Source organism: Onychostoma macrolepis, chromosome 21 (assembly GCF_012432095.1).
Source record: "Onychostoma macrolepis isolate SWU-2019 chromosome 21, ASM1243209v1, whole genome shotgun sequence".
Lineage (NCBI taxonomy): Eukaryota > Metazoa > Chordata > Actinopteri > Cypriniformes > Cyprinidae > Onychostoma > Onychostoma macrolepis.
The window spans coordinates 6,854,838-6,875,801 of NC_081175.1; the positions used below are offsets into that span (position 1 = coordinate 6,854,838).

Sequence of the window (20,964 nt, forward strand, 5' to 3'; positions counted from 1 at the left end):
TTGCAAAGATATCATGTCAGGTCTCCAACACAAGGAGTCCAATCTTGAAAATCCAACATTCTTATAGTAGACAGTGTCCTTTATCAAAGCTCTTTTGTTTGAAACCTAGACAAACAGCAGAGCCCCTTCTAGTCAACAGATAGGCTCAGAGAACATCAAAGGACTCAAGTGAGTTCAAAAAAGAGACTTATCAGAAGCACAAATCCCAAACAGACAAGGTTTGCACTCATTTAAATATAGATTTTATTTTAAATCAAAAGTACAAAAGTAAAAAAAATATGCCATAAATACATATATATATATATATATACACAAATCATATTATTAAATTAGGGATGGGTAATAGAATACAAATAAAATTTTATATACAAAAGAAGATAAGAACCCTGAGATTGCTCTGAAAAAAACATTTCCCAATGTGGGATTGCATTTTCACTGTGTTTAACAGGAATTACTTTTATGCAAGACATATCTGAATCTGCATTCATGTATTTGATGTTTCCTGCATAAAACAATCAGTAAAATCACTCTGGTTGTGCTCTAGATGCTCATAAGAAACACCATGTCCATGCACTGAATTATTGATGGCATGACTTCTCTAATAGTGCACGATGCGACATTATCCAGTGTTGATGTTAAATTTATGATCTTTTCCTCAGCGTAAAGTCACTGCAAAAACGGGTGAGGATGAACATTCAGTTGTAACTGGTGAAGTGACTGTTAAGTTTAAGACACTCCTCAGCGTCGCTGTCGTCATCTTCATCACAGCTGTCCTCCTCTTCCTCGCTGTCTGACTCATCATAGAAGTTTATGGTGGCCTGCACTGGGAAATTTCTGAGCAGGGCCTCGCCATCGCTGAAGAGGTAGTCATAGGATTTCGATCTGGGCCAATACAGCCTAAAGTATGAAGAAATAAATGGGTAAATACAAACTACGCAAACAGAGCACGGAAATGCATTTTTTAGCATGGTAAAATAAGCCTTATTTGGAACGGATTAGGGTTTTAGAGCCAAAATAAAAGCATGTTATAAAACAAAACCATTGCTCAAGCAAAATTAAATGCTCACTGACCTGACAGGGTGCTGGAAAGACTGCATTTTGCCATCTGTTGTAGTGTTACTGGGCACTTCTGGCCTGGAGTAAGGCTGGAAAGAGTGGGAAAAGACGTGTAAGACCACATGCATGAAACACAACTCAAACAATGCTTCCTGTCCAGTGTTTATGAGGTGATATCACTGCCAGCTTCGTGGGTGTAAAACACCCTGGGCAGGATGCAAAAGCTGTGACATGGCGGGTGTCAGGCTAAAGTGTTTGTGGGAAACTGGCTCCAACTCCCTTTCCCAAACCTAGAGGTGTCTGCTTAAATCTTGGCAAGCGATCGCTTGCTCTCTGGGAGCTGTTTTCCCCTACACCTCGTCTCTGGGCACAGACTCAGTGTTCACACTCAGACAGTGGTGCCATATGGCTAAGTGTCTCAGCGCTAGAGCTGCTCAGTTTGCCTTTGCGTCACTGAATGGCTTGGTGTCAATGAAACACCTCCACAGTCACACAATCTGCTGCCTAATGCTCACCACATGCTTGTCTGTCACCCTAAATCTACCTGCTGCTCTAAAAAAAAAAAAAAATGTATGCCATACAACAAATTGAAATTTTCTGTGCTGTTAGGTTGAATCAGCCTAATAAATAGCACTACAGGAGTTCACAACGGTACCATGTGTTTTCTGAGCTTAATAACATTCATATAGCCAAACAGATGGAAATTCTATTGAAATATTAGAATTGCAGTGGTGGAAAAAAACTTACACAAGCCAACTTGGTTCTCCGGCATTCAGTTTGTGCATCCTTTCTTGTCATGAGCCACGGTCTCCACAGGGAAGCTGGGCTGTGGATCGAATGACAGTAATATTTTAGATGAGCATCTAAAAGGTAACCTCTAAATAAAGAATAGAATAGAACAGAATAGAATGCTCACCTGCTAGACTGCTGGATGTCAGTCTTCATTGTATTGTAAAGTGGAGCGGAGACGCACACAGAATTCATTTCTCTTTTTTTGCTGGGCGATATTCCCAAGTAGTCCTGTTTTGGAAGATCGCCGAGCGATGGACGCCTTGGATGAGTCGTTATCCTCCGGAGGGAAGCGAATGAATGAAGGAGAGTCGCTCTCGGGGGTTTTATGGAGCTGGAGCTGCAGGGGCGGGGCTGGACGATGGTGCCGATGCCAAATGATCCGAGGTTGTTTTAAGAGGGGGTTTGGTGCTGTTTGCCAAATGATGGGGATAGAGACTGCTATGGACATTTTGGTGTGAAGACTTCTCCAGTTGTATAAACAGTGCGCCCCAGCGTGAGGGTGAGAAATCTGGTACCGTGAGGTTTTTGCAACAACACGGAGGGGCAAACTTACACACCATCTGCGAGAAAGACGACGGGGGGCGACACAGGAGTGGAGCCATATATAATATAGGCTAGTTAGTTAGTTATAAGATTTCGAGGCTACATTAATTAGGACTACGCAGGCGTGATCAAACCATAGGCTACATAAAACCCAAAATGTGTGCCCTATCCTTACTTATCTAGAGAAATACAACGTTATTATTAATTCTTTGTAGGCCTATTTATTCGTTGTTGTTTTTGTTTTTTTTTAGATTTTAAGTTCTGTCCCCTGGGTTTTTGTTAAAATTATGAAATTATGTAAATAAAATGAATCAATAAAAACACTACCGAAGTCATCTTATTGAATTAGGCTATACTACTTTTACCCGTTTATTTACCCGTTTTTGTAGCTACAGCAACCGACTGTAGAAATGTATTCTCTAAATTCTAATCTCTTTTTTATTAGGCTATAGGCTAATAATAAACATCATAGTAGCATGGGCTGACTGTAAACGCTCTTCTTTTAAAGGTATAACTGCCCAACACAGACCTATAGGCTATTTTTATTTTTTTATTTTTTTTACCTTAAGATTGTAACAGTTTGTTAAATGTTGAAAATGATTATCTTAAAATAACCTTTAAAAAACATAATTTTCTTTGAATGACGTAGAGTCGCCTACTTTTATTTTGATTTTCTAATGAGCCGTCTCTGCGGTCTGTGGCTCCTTCAAAAACTGACCTTAAAACAGCTGCTAACTTAAACACTTGCAGGAGTCACCAAAAGCTTAAGAACTAAAGCCGATCCGCGGTCAGTTCGAGGGCGTCTCGCGCTGTTTGTCTAAAAGCACGCGTTCACACTTCAGCCCGTTAAGAAGGGTGCAAAATATCTCACTAAGCGAATTTAATGAGGTCCTAATAGGGGCTTGATGGACTTCGACGCTCCATTTGGAGGAGCAAATTTGCTAGACTGCGTCACTCCGACCTCCTATAGGGCCAGCAAACTGACCCGAGTCAGGCAAAAGGCACAAATGGACAACTCAAGATAGCGGCGAGCAATTGCTTAAACACACAGTTGAGATAACAGATAATGCAATGAATCAATTAACGATTGTGTTTTCGTTCACTTTAATCTAATTAGAAAACGATGTGACGGACAAACGTAGTCTTGCAGATAGATGGGAAAAAGTTAATTTCCTTAAAGTCATGAGATAGGCTATAAAATATAGGAGTCTAATCTATAGCCCACAGATTACACCAATTAAAGTAATTTAAAGGATCAAAGGATGGATAGATAGATAGATAGATAGATAGATAGATAGATAGATAGATAGATAGATAGATAGATAGATAGATAGATGGATAGAAAGAAAGAAAGATAGATAGATAGATAGATAGATAGATAGATAGATAGAAAGAAAGATAGATAGATAGATAGATAGATAGATAGATAGATAGATAGATAGATAGATAGATGGATAGAAAGAAAGAAAGAAAGAAAGAAAGAAAGATAGAAAGATAGATAGATAGATAGATCTAAGAAACTGAAGCACAGAGCAGCAGACAGTGAGGGTGGCAATAAGAGGTCGGTATGTTGTTTATTCTGTTCATTTGGGAGTGTTCTGGCTTATGGGGGTCTGTCTAGTCCCAGTCTGTTTTAACATTTGCTGATCTCAGAGTCTTGGAAACCCCCTGCCACTACCGGCTCTTAAAAAATCTTCTCCCCCATGGTCAGGAATGTCAGTAATCACCAGCCCACTGCTCCCCAAGCCTGACCAATGTGTTTTTTTAAGCAAGTCAACACGAATCTTTAATTTAAAATAACAAGAAATGGATTAGTTAGAGCACGCATTATATATCAGTTCTCCCCAAGAATTCAACAAAAGTGAAGATCTGTGATTTGTTGTTTTGTCTTGTTCTTGTGATTAAGTACTGCAGAGTCAAATACATTTCTTTTGTCTTTCTTTTTTATGAAAGATATGAACTGATATGTGACTAATACATGACACTAAAGTGTCTGTTTAAACTGTATATTTTAAGGTTAGCGTCAGCAAACTGGGTTAAAAAGTATTTCTTTTAATGTTCTGATTGATTGATTGGTCTGATGAAGTTATATTTTAGAAAGAAAATATTTTAATAATGCAGTGACCGGCACATAACCTTTCCCTCAAGCCAAGATTGACTTAATCATTTAGATCACAGCACTGGTAAATTCCAAAATACACGTAATGGATTATTTCAGAGGAAATTCCATGGCTTATTTAAATGTTAACCGATTTCTCACATCTGATTTACTAAAAAACACACTGCTGTTGCAATGCCTCCTTTTGAAATAGTTCACTTGCCTTTTTAAATAATAAACTCACTTGTGTGATTTGAATAATGGTGAAACTTAATTTAAACTACATGAGGAAATAACTGGAAAATATTTTTGTTTGCATTTGTATATTTGTCTTTTACATTTTTTGCAGTTTGTATTCTGACGTAAAATTAAAAAAAAAAAAAACATTAAAAACTAATTACTTTCATGTACAAAATTATATAAATCAAATAATGCCTTCTTTTTAAATATTTCACTTGCCTTTTTATATTTAAATAGTTACTTGACTGATGCAGTATTACTTCAGCGTTCACAACATTGTCAGTTTCAAGCAAACCTTAAACTATTGCATAAAATACAGTGCTTAAGCAATCGGTGTTGATTGCTTTTCTTAAAGCTACAGACCCTTCATTGGCCCTCTAAAGGGCCAACATTCCTCATTGTAAACCAGTCAAGAGCCAATAGCATTATTATTACAGAAGATTCTTTAGATGCATTGTCAATTAAGACCTTTTTGATACAGTAAAACTGCATTTTTTGTGCAACTATAAGCATTTCAGATTAGTTTAGTTGCCTGTAAGGCAAAACAGCGCTATTAACTCTTGACCCCCAACAAATGAACTAGAGCTGCTTCCTTACCTACTGATGCATGTCTCCTGTCATCTGACTAGTGAAGTGAAAAAGTCCAATTTAGAGTGTTTAACAAATGTTACCAACATCCTGTGAATAAAATTAGGTAAATTACCTTTTCACGCTTAAACAAATTTGAATGGGTCTGTTTAATTGACTCAACATAAATGCAAAACTATATCTAATCTAATAAATGTACTAATTCAGAAAACTCACAGTAAAACAGTTAGCATTTTTAAATCGATGTTATCAAATATCTCATGGTACAGCTGACCTTTTCTCAGGGTCAGAGTGTCCAGCGATGTTCATTCCAGTGACCCAGTCATTCTCACGTCTACACAAGCATCACACCTCTGCTCTCATCTGAGGCTGACACCAGCACTCACACCTCATGAGCACACTTCTCTCACCCTCTCTTCTGCTCCGTCCATGTTCCAGGACCAGCATCAGTGTTCCCACATCAGCACCAACATTCTCACCTCTCAACTCTGAACCTCACTGATGCACATTCATCATTCATTTAACAGTAGAATGACAGAGGCCTGAAGCTTAATGAAAGCCACAGTGAATGAAGTTAATGTAATTAGAAAAATCTCCAATAGGGGGCAGTCCGTCTGCTCAAAATGATTAACTGCTGAAATCCTTTGTTTTTAGGATCCTTTTGAACCATATGAACACAATCATTCAACCTAATGTTTTATTTTAATTAATTATTTTATTTATTTATTTATTTTTTTTGTCAGATAATGTTTGTAATGATTATTTTATGTTTTATAGTTTTTATTTATTTGTGTTTTAGCCAGCTGCAGTGAGAGAATGGTTCACTCAAAAATGCTGGTGACTACAGATATTCATACATGGTGCCAACAATGACATCAAAGATCACTAGTTTTATGTGTGTCAAAACACAGATGTGCAAGCAATACTTTTAACTTTAAAGCCACAATAATGAGGTTAAGAGTTAACTGGAATCTCACAAAGAACAACTGAAATTCTGTGTGTTCCTCACAAAAACCTTCAGGGGATTTTGGAATATATAATGCAAGTTATATGGATTAAATTTATGGTAGTTTTATAATACTTTTTTCATTCTTTTTGGAATGGTTACAATGTATGTTCATTGTATGAGAAAGAGCAATAAGAACATTCTTCAGAACATTTACTTTTGTGTTCCACGGAAAGAACAAAATAGTGATAATTATGGGGATAATTATGGTGAATGATGAATGAATGTTCATTTTTAAAAATAATTTCTTCTTTTGTGTGCAAAAAGTCATTATAAGTTAAACATCTCAGAGAAATTGCACATTTGATTCAGAACCTGGATGACATTATTAGATTATCATAGACTTTAGTCAGGGCAGATGCCATATTGAACTTTATGTTAATGAAAACCAGGCTGTGAAGGATAGACTACAGTCTTCACAATACTGTATAACGTTAGATCGCATAATTTTCAAAACTCACAACTTTCAAAACTGTTTCATGGAGTGTTTGTCTACTGAAAGTTTCTTTGGGAAGATGATTTCTCAGCTTAACAATTGGCATGTTGATGAACTACAGTGCAAATCACTCCTGTCAAAATGTAAATATAGTGTGACCCTGACAAAGGTCAATGACATTATTATAATGCTTATGATCTTCCATAATAAGGTTGACCTTTGCTCAGGGTCAGAGTGTCCAATGATGTTCATTCCAGTGACCCAGTCATTCTCACGTCTACACAAGCATCACACCTCTGCTCTCATCTGAGGCGGTGTGTGGATGACACCTCTCTCACCCTCTCTGCTCTCTCCACTGGCACCCAGTTACACACAGTACATGTAGCAGAACCTGCATCACTGTTCCCACATCCGCACCTACACACAAATAAACACCTGCTTTAACCCAGAGCAGTTTAGAAGCATGGCAGACTGTCTCAAACTGAATTTATTGTATAGAATAAATATAAAGAATTATAAGTATAATTGGGGACCAATTCTCACTATTAATAACTACAACTTTTGCCTCAATAAACTCCTAATTTGACTCTTATTAATAGTTAGTAAGGTAGTTGTAATTTTAGGTATGGAGTAAGAGGGATGGTCATGCAGAATAAGGTATTAATATGTGATTTATAAATACTAATAAACAGTCAATATGCTAGTAATATGCATGCTAATACAACCCGAATTCCGGAAATGTTGGGATGTTTTTTAAATTTGAATAAAATGAAAACTAAAAGACTTTCAAATCCCATGAGCCAATATTTTATTCATAATAGAACATAGAGAACATAAATGTTTGAACAGAGAAATTTTACACTTTTATCCACTAAATGAGCTCATTTCAAATTTGATGCCTGCCACAGGTCTCAAAAAAGTTGGCACGGGGGCAACAAAGGGCTGAAAAAGACATTTTGAAAAGATTCAGCTGGGAGAACATCTAGCGACTAATTAAGTTAATTGACATCAGGTCTGTAACATGATTAGCTATAAAAGGGATGTCTTAGAGAGGCAGAGTCTCTCAGAAGTAAAGATGGGCAGAGGCTCTCCAATCTGTGAAAGAGTGCGTAAAAAGATTGTGGAATACTTTAAAAACAATGTTCCTCAACGTCAAATTGCAAAGGCTTTGCAAATCTCATCATCTACAGTGCATAACATCATCAAATGATTCAGAGAAACAGGAGAAATCTCTGTGCGTAAGGGAAAAGGCTGAAGACCTTTGTTGGATGCCCGTGGTCTTCGGGACCTCAGACGACACTGCATTACTCATCGGCATGATTCTGTCATTGACATTACTAAATGGGCCCAGGAATACTTCCAGAAACCACTGTCGGTAAACACAATCCACCGTGCCATCTGCAGATGCCAACTAAAGTTCTATCATGCAAAAAGGAAGCCATATGTGAACATGGTCCAGAAGCGCCGTTGTGTCCTGTGGGCCAAGGCTCATTTAAAATGGACTGTTTCAAAGTGGAAAAGTGTTCTATGGTCAGACGAGTCCAAATTTGACATTCTTGTTGGAAATCATGGAAATCGTGTCCTCCGGGCTAAAGAGGAGGGAGACCTTCCAGTGTGTCATCAGCATTCAGTTCAAAAGCCAGCATCTCTGATGATATGGGGGTGTATAAGTGCATACGGTATGGGCAGCTTGCATGTTTTGGAAGGCACTATGAATGCTGAAAGTTATATAAAGGTTTTAGAGCAACATTTGCTCCCCTCCAGACAACATGTATTTCAGGGAAGGCCTTGTGTGTTTCAGCAGGACAACGCAAAACCACATACTGCAGCTATTACAACAGCATGGCTTCGTAGTAGAAGAGTCCGGGTGCTGAATTGGCCTGCCTGCAGTCCAGATCTTTCACCTGTAGAGAACATTTGGCACATTATTAAACGAAAAATACATCAAAGACGACCACAAACTCTTCAGCAGCTGGAAACCTATATCAGGCAAGAATGGGACCAAAATTCCAACACCAAAACTCCAGAAACTCATAACCTCGATGCCCAGACGTCTTCAAACTGTTTTGAAAAGAAGAGGAGATGCTTCACTATGGTAAACATGCCCCCGTCCCAACTATTTTGAGACCTGTAGCAAGCATCAAATTTTAAATGAGCTATTTTGTGCATAAAATTGTAAAATTTCTCAGTTTAAACATTTGTTGTGTTCTCTATGTTCTATTGTGAATAAATATTGGCTCATGTGATTTGAAATTCTTTTAGTTTTCATTTTAATCAAATAAAAAAAAAACGTCCCAACATTCGGGTTATAGTTAAAAGTAAGAACTGGTATAGTGTTACCATATAATTATTATTTTATAGTTAAACAATTTCTGAGGAAATAGTGTTATGATAACCTATTAGCATAATTTGTATCACTATTTCTCGAAATTTAAATATAGATACAGATGTACAGTAGACCCATAGATAGATAGATAGATAGATAGATGAAGTTACATCACTGATGAATATGGTCCATGCAATTTCACATAAACCAAGCTAGTCAATAATGAAATTCATTGTCAAAATATCATTAGCTATTTTAGAATAATTAATTGAGAAATTTCATTCTTAAAAATACAGGTTCTTTATTGATACCTGTGGTTCCCTGAAGAACCTTTAACATCCACGGCTCTTTTTCATTGAATAAAATGTTTTTATTATTGTGGAAAAAGTTTTTTTCAAAAAAATGTTCTTCACACTAGGAAAAAACTTGAGAGCAAAAAAGCTTCTATGGTACCAAAGCCCTCTTTTGGAACCTTTATTTTTGAGTGTAATATTATTAATAAATTTCTCACCAGGAAAAGCGCTGAAGTGCAGTGTAAAAATGGTACTAGATTTGCCTCGGCTAAGAAATAACCAATAACAGAGAAAGATACATTTTTTATCCATTTTTTGTATTTTTTGAAAATATATATTTTAAATATATATTTAAATATTAAGCATAAATGTTGAAGATACATTAATCAAAATACAATATAAAAAAAAAAACATTTAGAAATATTTTGGTAAATGAAGGTTGAAACCATTTCAAAAATATATTTCATTGAACATCATATGTTTAGGATATTTCAAATGTATTTTGGCCACAAAAATATATATATTTTCTGCCATATATGGCGTAGAGCAGGGGTGCCCACACTTTTTTGTGTGGGGATCTACTTTTCAAATGAGAAATTCACCAAGATCTACCAAGTGAAAAATAAATAATATATAAAATAAATAGGCCTAAATAAAAAGGCTTGTTGGGATGTATCTTTATATTGAATTCATTTAATTTAATTAAAAAAATATTAATAATAAAATAATGTTAAATTCTTAGTATCCCCATAGAACTGTGCCTGCATTTACCCAAAGCAGTGGTTCTCAACCTTTTTAACTCCAAATCAATACTGCGGTCTTGGAAGGCGCACGAGGCAGAAATAAACAAAGAGATAGCCTACTTTTAATAAACATCAACACACGTGGACCATTGGGGAACAAAACAAACAAAAAACAAAAACAAAAAAAAAAACATAAATCCGAGACAAAGCAACAGAAACTGAAGGCTTATAAAGAACAGGCAAAGCAAAGGCGCAAACGAGATGATTAATAAACTGAGGTAAACAGACTGAAGGTGATTAACTAATAATTAGAACAGGAACTAAACCAAATAAGGACAAACAGGAACTCAAACACGTGACACAAACTTTTCTATTCACTAAAACCTCATGTAAGTTTTTTTTAAACAAAGCAAATTCAAGATAGATTTAAACATTCCATGTTATTTTTTTGCAAACATACTTCGCAAACATCTCACTGATATTCTACACAACTTAAAAGTATGTAAAAATATGTATATTCTGAAGGTGACTCGACGCCACAGTGATTAGTTCCTCAGAACGAGCTGTTTGGAGCGTTTGATGCCCGTATGTACCTGAACACCACTGATCCTCACAAACTTCTGCAAAACACGCGAGCATCCGTTATAAAACACTCGCTGTATTCAATTACGTGAATATACTGAGCTGTATCCAAGCAGAAATATGATGTTAGTGATCAGTGCACCGAGCTCGCACACACACGGTTCGTTTGCGCATCAAATGACGGACACAACGCGCGTCTAAAGCACGGTCCTGTATGTCACTGTAATCATCTTTACCTTGATTACAATCGTCATCCATTAAAACTTTAGGCTACTAGTGTGACACTGGCTTCTTTTATCCAGCTGAGAGCTAGTTTGCGTATCTCATGCTCATAGAGCGGTTGAGCTGCCGTTCAGTTATGAACATTGAGAACCACTGACCTAAAGCGATCGACCTATTGGGCACCCCTGGCGTAGAGCAAGGCAAACTTATTGAACTTTGTAGCTTAAGTGTGATATCATGATTGCATTAATATTTATGATTTCTATCACTGTGTAAACCGTTAACCAACAATGCTTTAAGCAACGACCGTCTAGTGACCCTGTTCACTCATGTGCTTCTCACACCTCTCATGATCTTATCTGAGGAGGTGTTGAGGTGACACCAGCCTTCACACTACAGCTCATGGCCATTCTGCTCACTTTCTGCTCCGACACACATGCCCAGGTCAAGACACGGAGCCAGGGCGGCCATTCCCACATCAGCACCTACATATTCTTGACCTGGACGCTGACCTCAGATGTAGGCTACACATTCCATTACCCTTTGTTTCAACAGTTTTTCTGTTACACAAAGCCATGAAAGTTTTTGTGACCAGTATTTGAGGTCAAAGAGATAGTTTAGATAAAGAACACAACCAACAGAGTTTTCAGGATTAGGTTGTGTTCTTGAGTAATAGGGTGCTAAGCCCTGGCAAATGCCTAGATAAGGACAAATAAATGCTGATTTATTAGTGTTTAGCAATAGAATGCAATTAATTGGTAATACAGGGGAAAACTGTGGTTCTCAAATGGAAGGTTACAGGTCTGTTCTAAGGGGAAAAATTAGCTAGAAAAAAGTTTTAAATTCATTTAAAATATATACAGGTGCAATATATTGTGAGTTTAATTAATATTATAAATTAATACTTTTATTCAGAAAAGGTGCATTACATTGATCAAAACTGACTGTAAAGACGTTTAAAATGTTACAATAGATCTCTATTTCAAATAAATGCTGTTCTTTTGAGCTTTGTATTAATCAAAGAATCTTGAAACAAATTAAATCAGGTTTCCTCAAAAATATGAATCTGCACAACTGTTTTCAACATTGATAATAATAAGAAACATTTCTTGACTACCAAATCTAGGATCTAGGATTTCTAGGATCATGTGTCACTGAACACTAAAAACAATCATCTATCTATCTATCTATCTATCTATCTATCTATCTATCTATCTATCTATCTATCTATCTATCTATCTATCTATCTACCTGTCTGTCCGTCCTGCAACTTTCCAATATCAGAATAGGAAAATAGTGTCAATAATGTAAAATGACAAGATTAAACACTCAATTTTCAGTTAAAGGCATTTCATTATTGAATGCAGTTCAATTCCAACCACAGCCATGTCAGATTGTGTAAAGGACTCATCTGGTTCCCGAGGTCTTGTCCCGATGGTCGTCTAGGAGACAGGGTCTTCACTGGGGATCTGTCTCTGGGGTTCATCTGGGTGTCCTGATCTCCGCTGACGTTCAGGGCTGTAGAGGTCATTTCTAGGTGCTGATCCACCATCTGATCTGGATCCGGGTGACTGCAGTGACCATCTACGGTGATCTCGGAATAAGAAAGAAACAGCCTAATATTAGCATAGATGCAATTCTTCTTACAATGTAACAAGTACATCGGGTGTTATGGGAAGTGTTCCCGGTTCTGGTTGACCTAATTAATGCAGCCTAACAATCCTTTAACGGATTTGAATATTAGAAGCGTATTAGTGTGTTATGTGTAAGAGTGTGTCTGCCTCCCAAACAGTGTTAGGTAGATTGTTCCAGAGTTTGGGTGCTAAATAGGAAAAGGTTCTGCCGCCCGCAGTTGATTTTGATATTCTAGGTACTATCAGATGGCCAGAGTTTTGAGAACGCAGCTTCAATAATGCGATAAGAGCTCGCTCAAGTACTGAGGAGCTAAACCATTCAGGGCTATATAAGTAATTAACAAGATATTAAAATCTATACGATGTTTAATAGGGAGCCAGTGCAGTGTTGACAGAACCGGGCTAATATGGTCATACTTCCTGGTTCTAGTAAGAACTCTAGCTGCTGCATTTTGGACCAACTGTAGTTTGTTTATTAAGCTTGCAGAAACAACCACCCAATAAAGCATTACAATAATCTAACCTTAAGGTCATAAATGGATGAATTAACATTTCTGCATTTGACTTTGAGAGCAATTTAGATATATTTTTAAGATGAAAAAATGCAGTTTTACAAATGCTAGAAATGTGGCTGTCAAAGGAAAAATTACTATCAAATAGCACACCTAGGTTTCTAACTAATGATGAAGAATCGACAGAGCAGCCATCAAGTGTTAGACAGTGTTCTGAGTTATTATGTGGGGGTTTTAGGTCCGATAATTAACACCTGTTTTTTTTCAGAAATTACTCGTCATCCAGTTTTTTATATTGACTATGCATTCCGTTAGTTTTTCAATTTAGTGTGTTTCGCCGGGCCGCGAAGAAATATAGAGCTGAGTATCATCAGCATAACAGTGAAAGCTAATGCTTTCCTGATGATAAACATTATATCTATCTATCTATCTATCCATCCCTAAAGTGCAGAGAAAAACTTTCCTATATGCATATTATGTTAACATCAAAGGAAATAAATTATGAAAGATTAAATATGATAAGTAAGGCAAAACCAGTGCATAACCACTAAACTAATAGCATAATCGTGAACTCACGATTCATATTTGTTTTGACTCATTTGTTTCATTTAAATTGTGTTTGGATTTCTGAGTTTTGTGATTTGAAGCTTCATCCAGCGTCCATAGCACAAACAGTGTAGAGTTTATGAATTTCTCAGTTAGTGGTTTGTTCAGCATGAGTAATACTGATAGTTTTGTGGTGATCAGATATAAATAAATATACAAAATATGATACAGTGGGGCAAAAAAGTATTTAGTCAGCCACCAATTGTGCAAGTTCTCCCACTTAAAAAGATGAGAGAGGCCTGTAATTTTCATTATAGGTATACCTCAACTATGAGAGACAAAATGAGAAAAAAAAATCCAGAAAATCACATTGTAGGATTTTTAAAGAATTTATTTGCAAATTATGGTGGAAAATAAGTATTTGGTCAATAACAAAATTTCATCTCAATACTTTGTTATATACCCTTTGTTGGCAATGACAGAGGTCAAACGTTTTCTGTAAGTCTTCACACACTGTTGCTGGTATTTTGGCCCATTCCTCCATGCAGATCTCCTCTAGAGCAGTAATGTTTTGGGGCTGTCGCTGGGCAACACGGACTTTCAACTCCTCCAAAGATTTTCGATGGGGTTGAGATCTGGAGACTGGCTAGGCCACTCCAGGACCTTGAAATGCTTCTTACAAAGCCACTCCTTCGTTGCCAGGCGGTGTGTTTGGGATCATTGTCATGCTGAAAGACCCAGCCACGTTTCATCTTCAATGCCCTTGCTGATGGAAGGAGGTTTTCACTCAAAATCTCACGATACATGGCGATTCATTCTTTCGTTTACGGATCAGTCGTCCTGGTCCCTTTGCAGAAAAACAGCCCCAAAGCATGATGTTTCCACCCCATGCTTCACAGTAGGTATGGTGTTCTTTGGATGCAACTCAGCATTCTTTCTCCTCCAAACACGACAAGTTGAGTTTTTACCAAAAGTTCTATTTTGGTTTCATCTGACCATATGACATTCTCCCAATCCTCTTCTGGATCATCCAAATGCTCTCTAGCAAACTTCAGACGGGCGGACATGTACTGGCTTAAGCAGGGGACACTGCAGGATTTGAGGCCTTTGTTACTTTGGTCCCAGCTCTCTGCAGGTCATTCACTAGGTCCCCGTGTGGTTCTGGGATTTTTGCTCACAGTTCTTGTGATCATTTTGACCCCACGGGTGAGATCTTGTGGAGCCCCAGATCGAGGAGATTATCAGTGGTCTTGTATGTCTTCCATTTTCTAATAATTGCTCCCACAGTTGATTTCTTCACACCAAGCTGCTTACCTATTGCAGATTCAGTCTTCCCAGCCTGGTGCAGGTCTACAATTTTGTTTCTGGTGTCCTTTGACAGCTCTTTGGTCTTGGCCATGGTGGAGTTTGGAGTTGGACTGTTTGAGGTTGTGGACAGGTGTCTTTTATACTGATAACGAGTTCAAACAGATGCCATTAATACAGGTAACGAGTGGAGGACAGAGGAGCCTCTTAAAGAAGAAGTTACAGGTCTATGAGAGCCAGAAATCTTGCTTGTTTGTAGGTGACCAAATACTTATTTTACAGAGGAATTTACCAATTAATTCTTTAAAAATCCTTTTTTCTTCTCATTTTGTCTCTCATAGTTGAGGTATACCTATGATGAAAATTACAGGCCTTTCTCATCTTTTTAAGTGGGAGAACTTGCACAATTGGTGGCTGACTAAATACTTTTTTGCCTCACTGTAAATGTAAATGAGGTCATGGTGGGATCAATGTGTGTCTAGAGATGAAACGTGCAGGTGCTGGTGTGGGAACCTGGTACATGTCAGTTAGGGTCAGCATGGAAAGAACAGAAGAGAAGTGAGGGTGAGAGAAGTGTGTCTATGAAGGTGTGAGGGCTGGTGTCATCCACACACACCTCCACAAATGAGTTCAACAGCGACGTGGTGAGAACAACAAGGTGATGGTTTGGGACATCTCTGAAAACTGGCTTATATGCTGTATGATATGGGTTGATGTTCAATATCTTATAAAGAAGACTGACTTTTCATTTCTGCTACACTCTCTCATTTCTCAAGTCAAGTCATTTTTGATTCATTTTTACCAGATTTTTTCAGTTTCCCCCCGATATTTATATCTAGTTTCCTCCTACCAATGCATTTTATTAAATAGCATACTGTAACTCATTATTTCAGTGGGTTTATCTCTAGCTTCAGTTCATACGAGTCAAAGTAGGTGTTGATTTGGGAATAAATGTTCAGACTCAGACTATACGGCACTGTGTGTATCTCCACACCTCTGAGCTCATTTGTGGAGGTGTGTGTGGATGGCACCTCAGTAGACACACTCCTCTCACCCTCTCTGCTCCTCTGCTGTCCCTCTGGACTGGCACCTCATCCTCCGGGTCCAAACACAGTATCCCCGTTCCCACTACAGCACCTACACATCTCACCCCTGACCCGAGAGACCTCACTGTGACCCAGTGTAGATGCCTGTGTAAATATCAGTCTTATTTCATCAATCTTTAATCATTTTAATAACATTTATCAAATTTGAATAATATTATTAAAAAGTTATTTCATTTGATTTATAGTTTAGAATAACTATAAAATCAGTATATCAATAGTTTATTTTACTTTTAGTGCAATTTGGTACCTACAACCTGAAAGCATTATAAATTAAAGCTACAAAGTTATGTGCAGAGTAATTTCGGTGGACAAACATTTCCTTGTCACATGAATCTATTGTTTTTGCTGGTTCATGGTTGACCCTTCCAGTAAATGGCTGGATTATTGGTATAATCTCATTACAGTGAGGTGATTTAACTGAGATTGAGTCAAGGGTTCAGCTGAAACCTGCTCAAACTGTATCTGTACTCACACACACACACACACACACACACACGCACTATTCCGTGATGTGATATTTCTGCAAAAGGACACACTTTTTGTTGATTTTATGAAATATCTATCCAGGTATGTTTAAGTATTTGTAAGTTTGTTACACTGCAATTTCTGCATATTAATGTGTAATTGTTTGTTGTCTAATAAATACAAATGTTTTCAGAGCAAATCAGACAGAAGAATGAATCAAACTGTTCTTTACAGCAATGTTCTGCTATGTGGCAAATAGTTGGTCTATGACAGGATTATAATAGTTTGGTTTACACTTTTAATAAATTACTATTTATTAATTTATATATAAAAAATACTATTGTTTTTTCATTTACATTTTCTGTGAACTGTTTTGCCTTAAAAGTATGCTTGTGCTGTAAGCCTTTTTTCGTTAAGTTAAATGCTAGTGTTTATTTTATGCAACAGTTAGGCTAGTTCCGGTCATTATATCTGATTGGTCGTCAGCAGCATAGATTATTTAAAATATTTATTAAGTCTATGGTCAGCAGAGCCGTTGAAAAAAACGTCTTTTTTAACGGCTCTGGTCGCCAGAATGCGGCGAATCGATACGTGATTTTGTGTGATTTTTGCGTATTAAGTATTTGTGTACTTTGATCGAGTCATTGAATCATTCCGAATCAAACGATTCGTTTACTGATTCAGAAACACTGCTAGAGTGAATTGTTTCTGCTGTGGCTTATTTTGAAATATTTTCGTTGGTGGAGACAAATAGACAACGTATCTGGCAATATTGGGATTAAAATGTAAGTTACTCAATATCGACTAACTGTTACTTGTTTTAGTTGTATAAAAGCAAAATCACTAACTAGCAGCTAGCAGTCATGTGATAGATGTATGTTTAATACATACAATATAATATATAGCCTATTATGAAAATGTGTCGTTGTAGTATTACATTTAAATGTTATAAACACAAAACATTTAGTAGCGTCTAATAGAGTCATTTTTACACTCCTGAAAAAAAACAAATAACACTTAACTTACTCGCTGTGATTGACGCTGTCCTTTCCCACAGTGGCCTTGTTTTTGGGATGAACACAGAAAAGGTCAGTTTTGGGGTGAGTAACGAGTCAATCTTTAACTTCTCTTTTCTAGAGGTGCCTGTGTGTGTACATGGACTGGGGCAGCTCATAATATCTACAGAGCAACAGAGATGGTAGGAGCACAAATAGAAGGACTGTGGGAACACAAGAACTACTGGAAACATCTCACTCATTAACATATGTAGTGTAAGTGCACTTGCCCCTCTTGTGAAAAAGAATTAGACTTTAGCATACTTTTTTAAAAAGGAGTACTTTTTAATGAAAATAATATGCTTAGATTCGAACTGAATGTAAATTAACTAATGTAGTTTGTTAAATTGATTTCAATTTGAACTTTTTTTTTTTTTTTACATAAGTAGGACTAAAGTACACCTTTATATGTAATTTTATAATATATATATTTTTTAAATATGGTACTTCCGAATGTACTGACAAGAGATTATAGTAAACTAAAATGTACTTTAATGTAATTTCTGTTGAAACTTGTGTTATGTATTCAAATATATTTGTAATTACACATTTGTAATGATGTTGCAATTCAGTGCATTTAAAATGTATTAAGTTTAAATGTAAAATCGAATAACACACTACATTATAAATGATAATACTAAGTACTTTACAAGCATTCTAGCAGTTAACACATCAAAATAAATGTACTTCTTTAATACATGATAAATCGTAATTTAAAATGTACTTAAAGTAAAACCTTTAAATTTGACATGATTACAAAGTGCACTTCCTAAAAGTGTACTTAAGTGTGTTGACAAATGTCACGAAAGTGTTCTCTCTTTAAGTACACCTAAGTGGCATTTTATTTATTAATATGTTATCTCTAAGCACAGTTTTAATATACTTTTAACACTACAAGTGCACATTCATTACAATTAAGCACACTTTTTTTCACAAACGGACTGCTTCAGCTGAGACAAATAGATTTATTCAGCTAAAGTGTGTATTATTTTCCTTTACAGTAATCAACCAGAAGTTTTTTTTAATTTTTGGAGAACACGTTCATACAGTGGGCAACATGGCGATAGCAGCGCTGGAGTTGATGGGTTTCTTTTTTGGCCTCTTTGGCATGCTTGGGACATTTGTAGCCACTCTTCTGCCATATTGGGCAACGTCTGCACACGTTGGTCCCAACATCGTGACGGCGGTAGTCAGCATGAAAGGTCTATGGATGGAGTGTGTGTACCAGAGCACCGGAGCCTTCCAGTGTGAGACCTACAACACGCTTCTGGGGCTCACCACTGATCTACAAGCAGCCAGAGCCATGATGGTCATCTCCTCCATCTTTTCCGTCATGGCCTGCGCGGTATCCACTGTTGGCATGCAGTGCACCGTCTGCATGGATGGCTCTTCAGACAAGAGCAAGGTGGCTGGGGTAGGTGGCTCCCTTTTCCTCCTGGCAGGGCTCTTGTCGTTGATCCCTGTGTCTTGGAAGACCCATGAGGTGGTGCAGACCTTCTACATGCAGAACATGCCAGCCAGCCTAAAGTTTGAGATAGGTGACTGCCTATATGTGGGCTTGGCTTCTTCGCTTTTGTCCATGCTTGGTGGAGGGCTGTTGAGTGCATCCTGTTGTGACGATTTGGACGGTAGCAGGGGAACCAGACGCCATTACCCCTACCCTGACCACACCGGACCACGTGGACCGTCCCATTTGATGCCCTACCATCCAGCCACACTACATTCAACCACAAACCCCAACCTTGCCAACAAGAACCAGACCCTTAACAGCCATACTAGTACCCACTCCACTATGCCAGCTCAGGATTCCAGGAAATCGGCTCGGCTGAACACAGCGGCCGGGTATGACGTCACAGGCTATGTTTGAGGATTTGTGTTAGTCGTTCTGTACCATTTTTCCTAAAAGCACTCAAGTGATTAATACTTGGACTGTTGAAAGACTCTTATAATAGGCGGGATGCTGGATTAAGGGTCAAGAGGAATGGACACACTGCCAGAGAAAGAGCAAATGTGTTTGATTGAATAGAATATGAGTTGCTTTTGGTTTCTTTTGTCAACAGACATTGCTGTTCTTCTTTTGAAAGTTCAAAAATTCTAAATAAACAACCAAGATGGGTTTCAATATGAATCGACAGAATCATATGTAAATATGCAAAGTTAATATTTGACAGCTGCCCTCTCATAAAGCACCGTGTCAGTTAACCTTAAGTGCACTTAAACATTTGAACTTTTTTTTTTTATTCACATGTAGTATTTTGCAATGTTATTGTTTTTTATGACTGTTTTATTAACATTGTTTTAATTTGTTAATTAAATTTTAATAAATTTTGTTATTGAATTTATATGCACTCAGTTTGAGCACTAAATGATCATATTCACTTTCTAAATAAAGATTTGGGTTGTTTATTAGTCTTTGGCCCCAAATTCTTTTCATAAAGCATAAAGAACATATTTTTGTTCTACTCAGCAGACACAGTAAACATCTCTCAATAGGCAGGTCAGAGAGGCCAACAGCTATCATAATGTTCCTCTTCCTTCCTCAGAAGCAACATCATAAATATGTGATGATCTGGGTAATTATCCAAGCATCTGTACTGTATATTTTATAGTAAAAAAGTAGAAGGATGTGTTTTGAACAAGAGGACAGAGACTTCTGGTATACTTTGTAGTCCAAGAAAAGTATGCTGGGCCCCAGCAGGAGTTTTCAAACGGGTCCAGGGACCCGCTAGGGGGCTGCGAGTGAGTGAGAAAACAGTGTACATTTAAGTAAAATAAATACATTTTAAAATAGTAAATAATTAATACAGTACTTAAAGTTAAGAGTATATTAAAAATGTAACTGAATAATATTTTCCAACTAACATTTTACACATATTTAAATGGCACATTTCTCAAATAAGGGATGTTTTTTTATAAAAGAAAATATTTAGCTCACACAAGAATGATCACATTCCTGTGGCATTTAAAGTATATGAAATTACACAAAATAATGACAAATAATTTTTTAATCGGCATTAAAAGTGTATAAAGGAAAATATACATCTTGAGTCCTGTAAGTGGTCACCATTTTCCTTTCAGGTATTCATTTTAAATGTTCTGGAATTATGTCGTACTCATTTTTAAAATGACAAATGTAAATTTTACACTAAAAAAAATAAAAAATACTACTTCAGTCTCTCTACATAAACAAAATCAGTGTGTTACTGCCATTTCTTTCTAATTAATTGTGAATTTTACTACCAGTTTCGGAATGAAAAATATTACAAATTCTTTGGAAAGTAGAAGCTAATAATTAGCAAGATCTTAAATTACATGAATTACTTTACATTAATACTGTCACGTAGCATAAAATATCTTTCTTTTTTCTACTCATGTGCATCACGATGCAAAATAGGGAGAGGGAAAGAGGGAACTAC

The 20,964-nt window shown here is 36.9% G+C and overlaps 2 protein-coding genes across 5 annotated transcripts; one reads left to right on the forward strand and one right to left on the reverse strand.

Annotated features, from left to right (window-relative positions):
• Window positions 1-231: 231 nt before the first annotated feature.
• ripply1 (ripply transcriptional repressor 1) lies at window positions 232-8,268 on the reverse strand. The gene is made up of 5 exons (XM_058758679.1): window positions 5,327-8,268; window positions 1,973-2,408; window positions 1,804-1,882; window positions 1,072-1,145; window positions 232-897 (listed from the first exon to the last, which is right to left on the reverse strand). Exons 2-5 carry the CDS (start codon window positions 2,038-2,040, stop codon window positions 696-698), a joined length of 423 nt encoding a protein of 140 aa, XP_058614662.1. The 5' UTR covers window positions 2,041-2,408; window positions 5,327-8,268; the 3' UTR covers window positions 232-695.
• A 7,732-nt stretch (window positions 8,269-16,000) lies between these two features.
• On the forward strand, window positions 16,001-20,058 carry cldn2 (claudin 2). Of its 4 annotated transcripts, none has more exons than XM_058758676.1 (3): window positions 16,001-17,278; window positions 17,551-17,593; window positions 18,550-20,058. In XM_058758676.1, exon 3 carries the CDS (start codon window positions 18,606-18,608, stop codon window positions 19,413-19,415), a length of 810 nt encoding a protein of 269 aa, XP_058614659.1. In that variant the 5' UTR covers window positions 16,001-17,278; window positions 17,551-17,593; window positions 18,550-18,605; the 3' UTR covers window positions 19,416-20,058. The 4 variants fall into 4 exon arrangements, with proteins under 4 accessions (XP_058614659.1, XP_058614661.1, XP_058614660.1 ...); XM_058758678.1 differs by having other exon boundaries at window positions 17,551-17,581; XM_058758677.1 differs by lacking the exon at window positions 17,551-17,593 and adding an exon at window positions 17,631-17,691.
• Window positions 20,059-20,964: the final 906 nt, after the last annotated feature.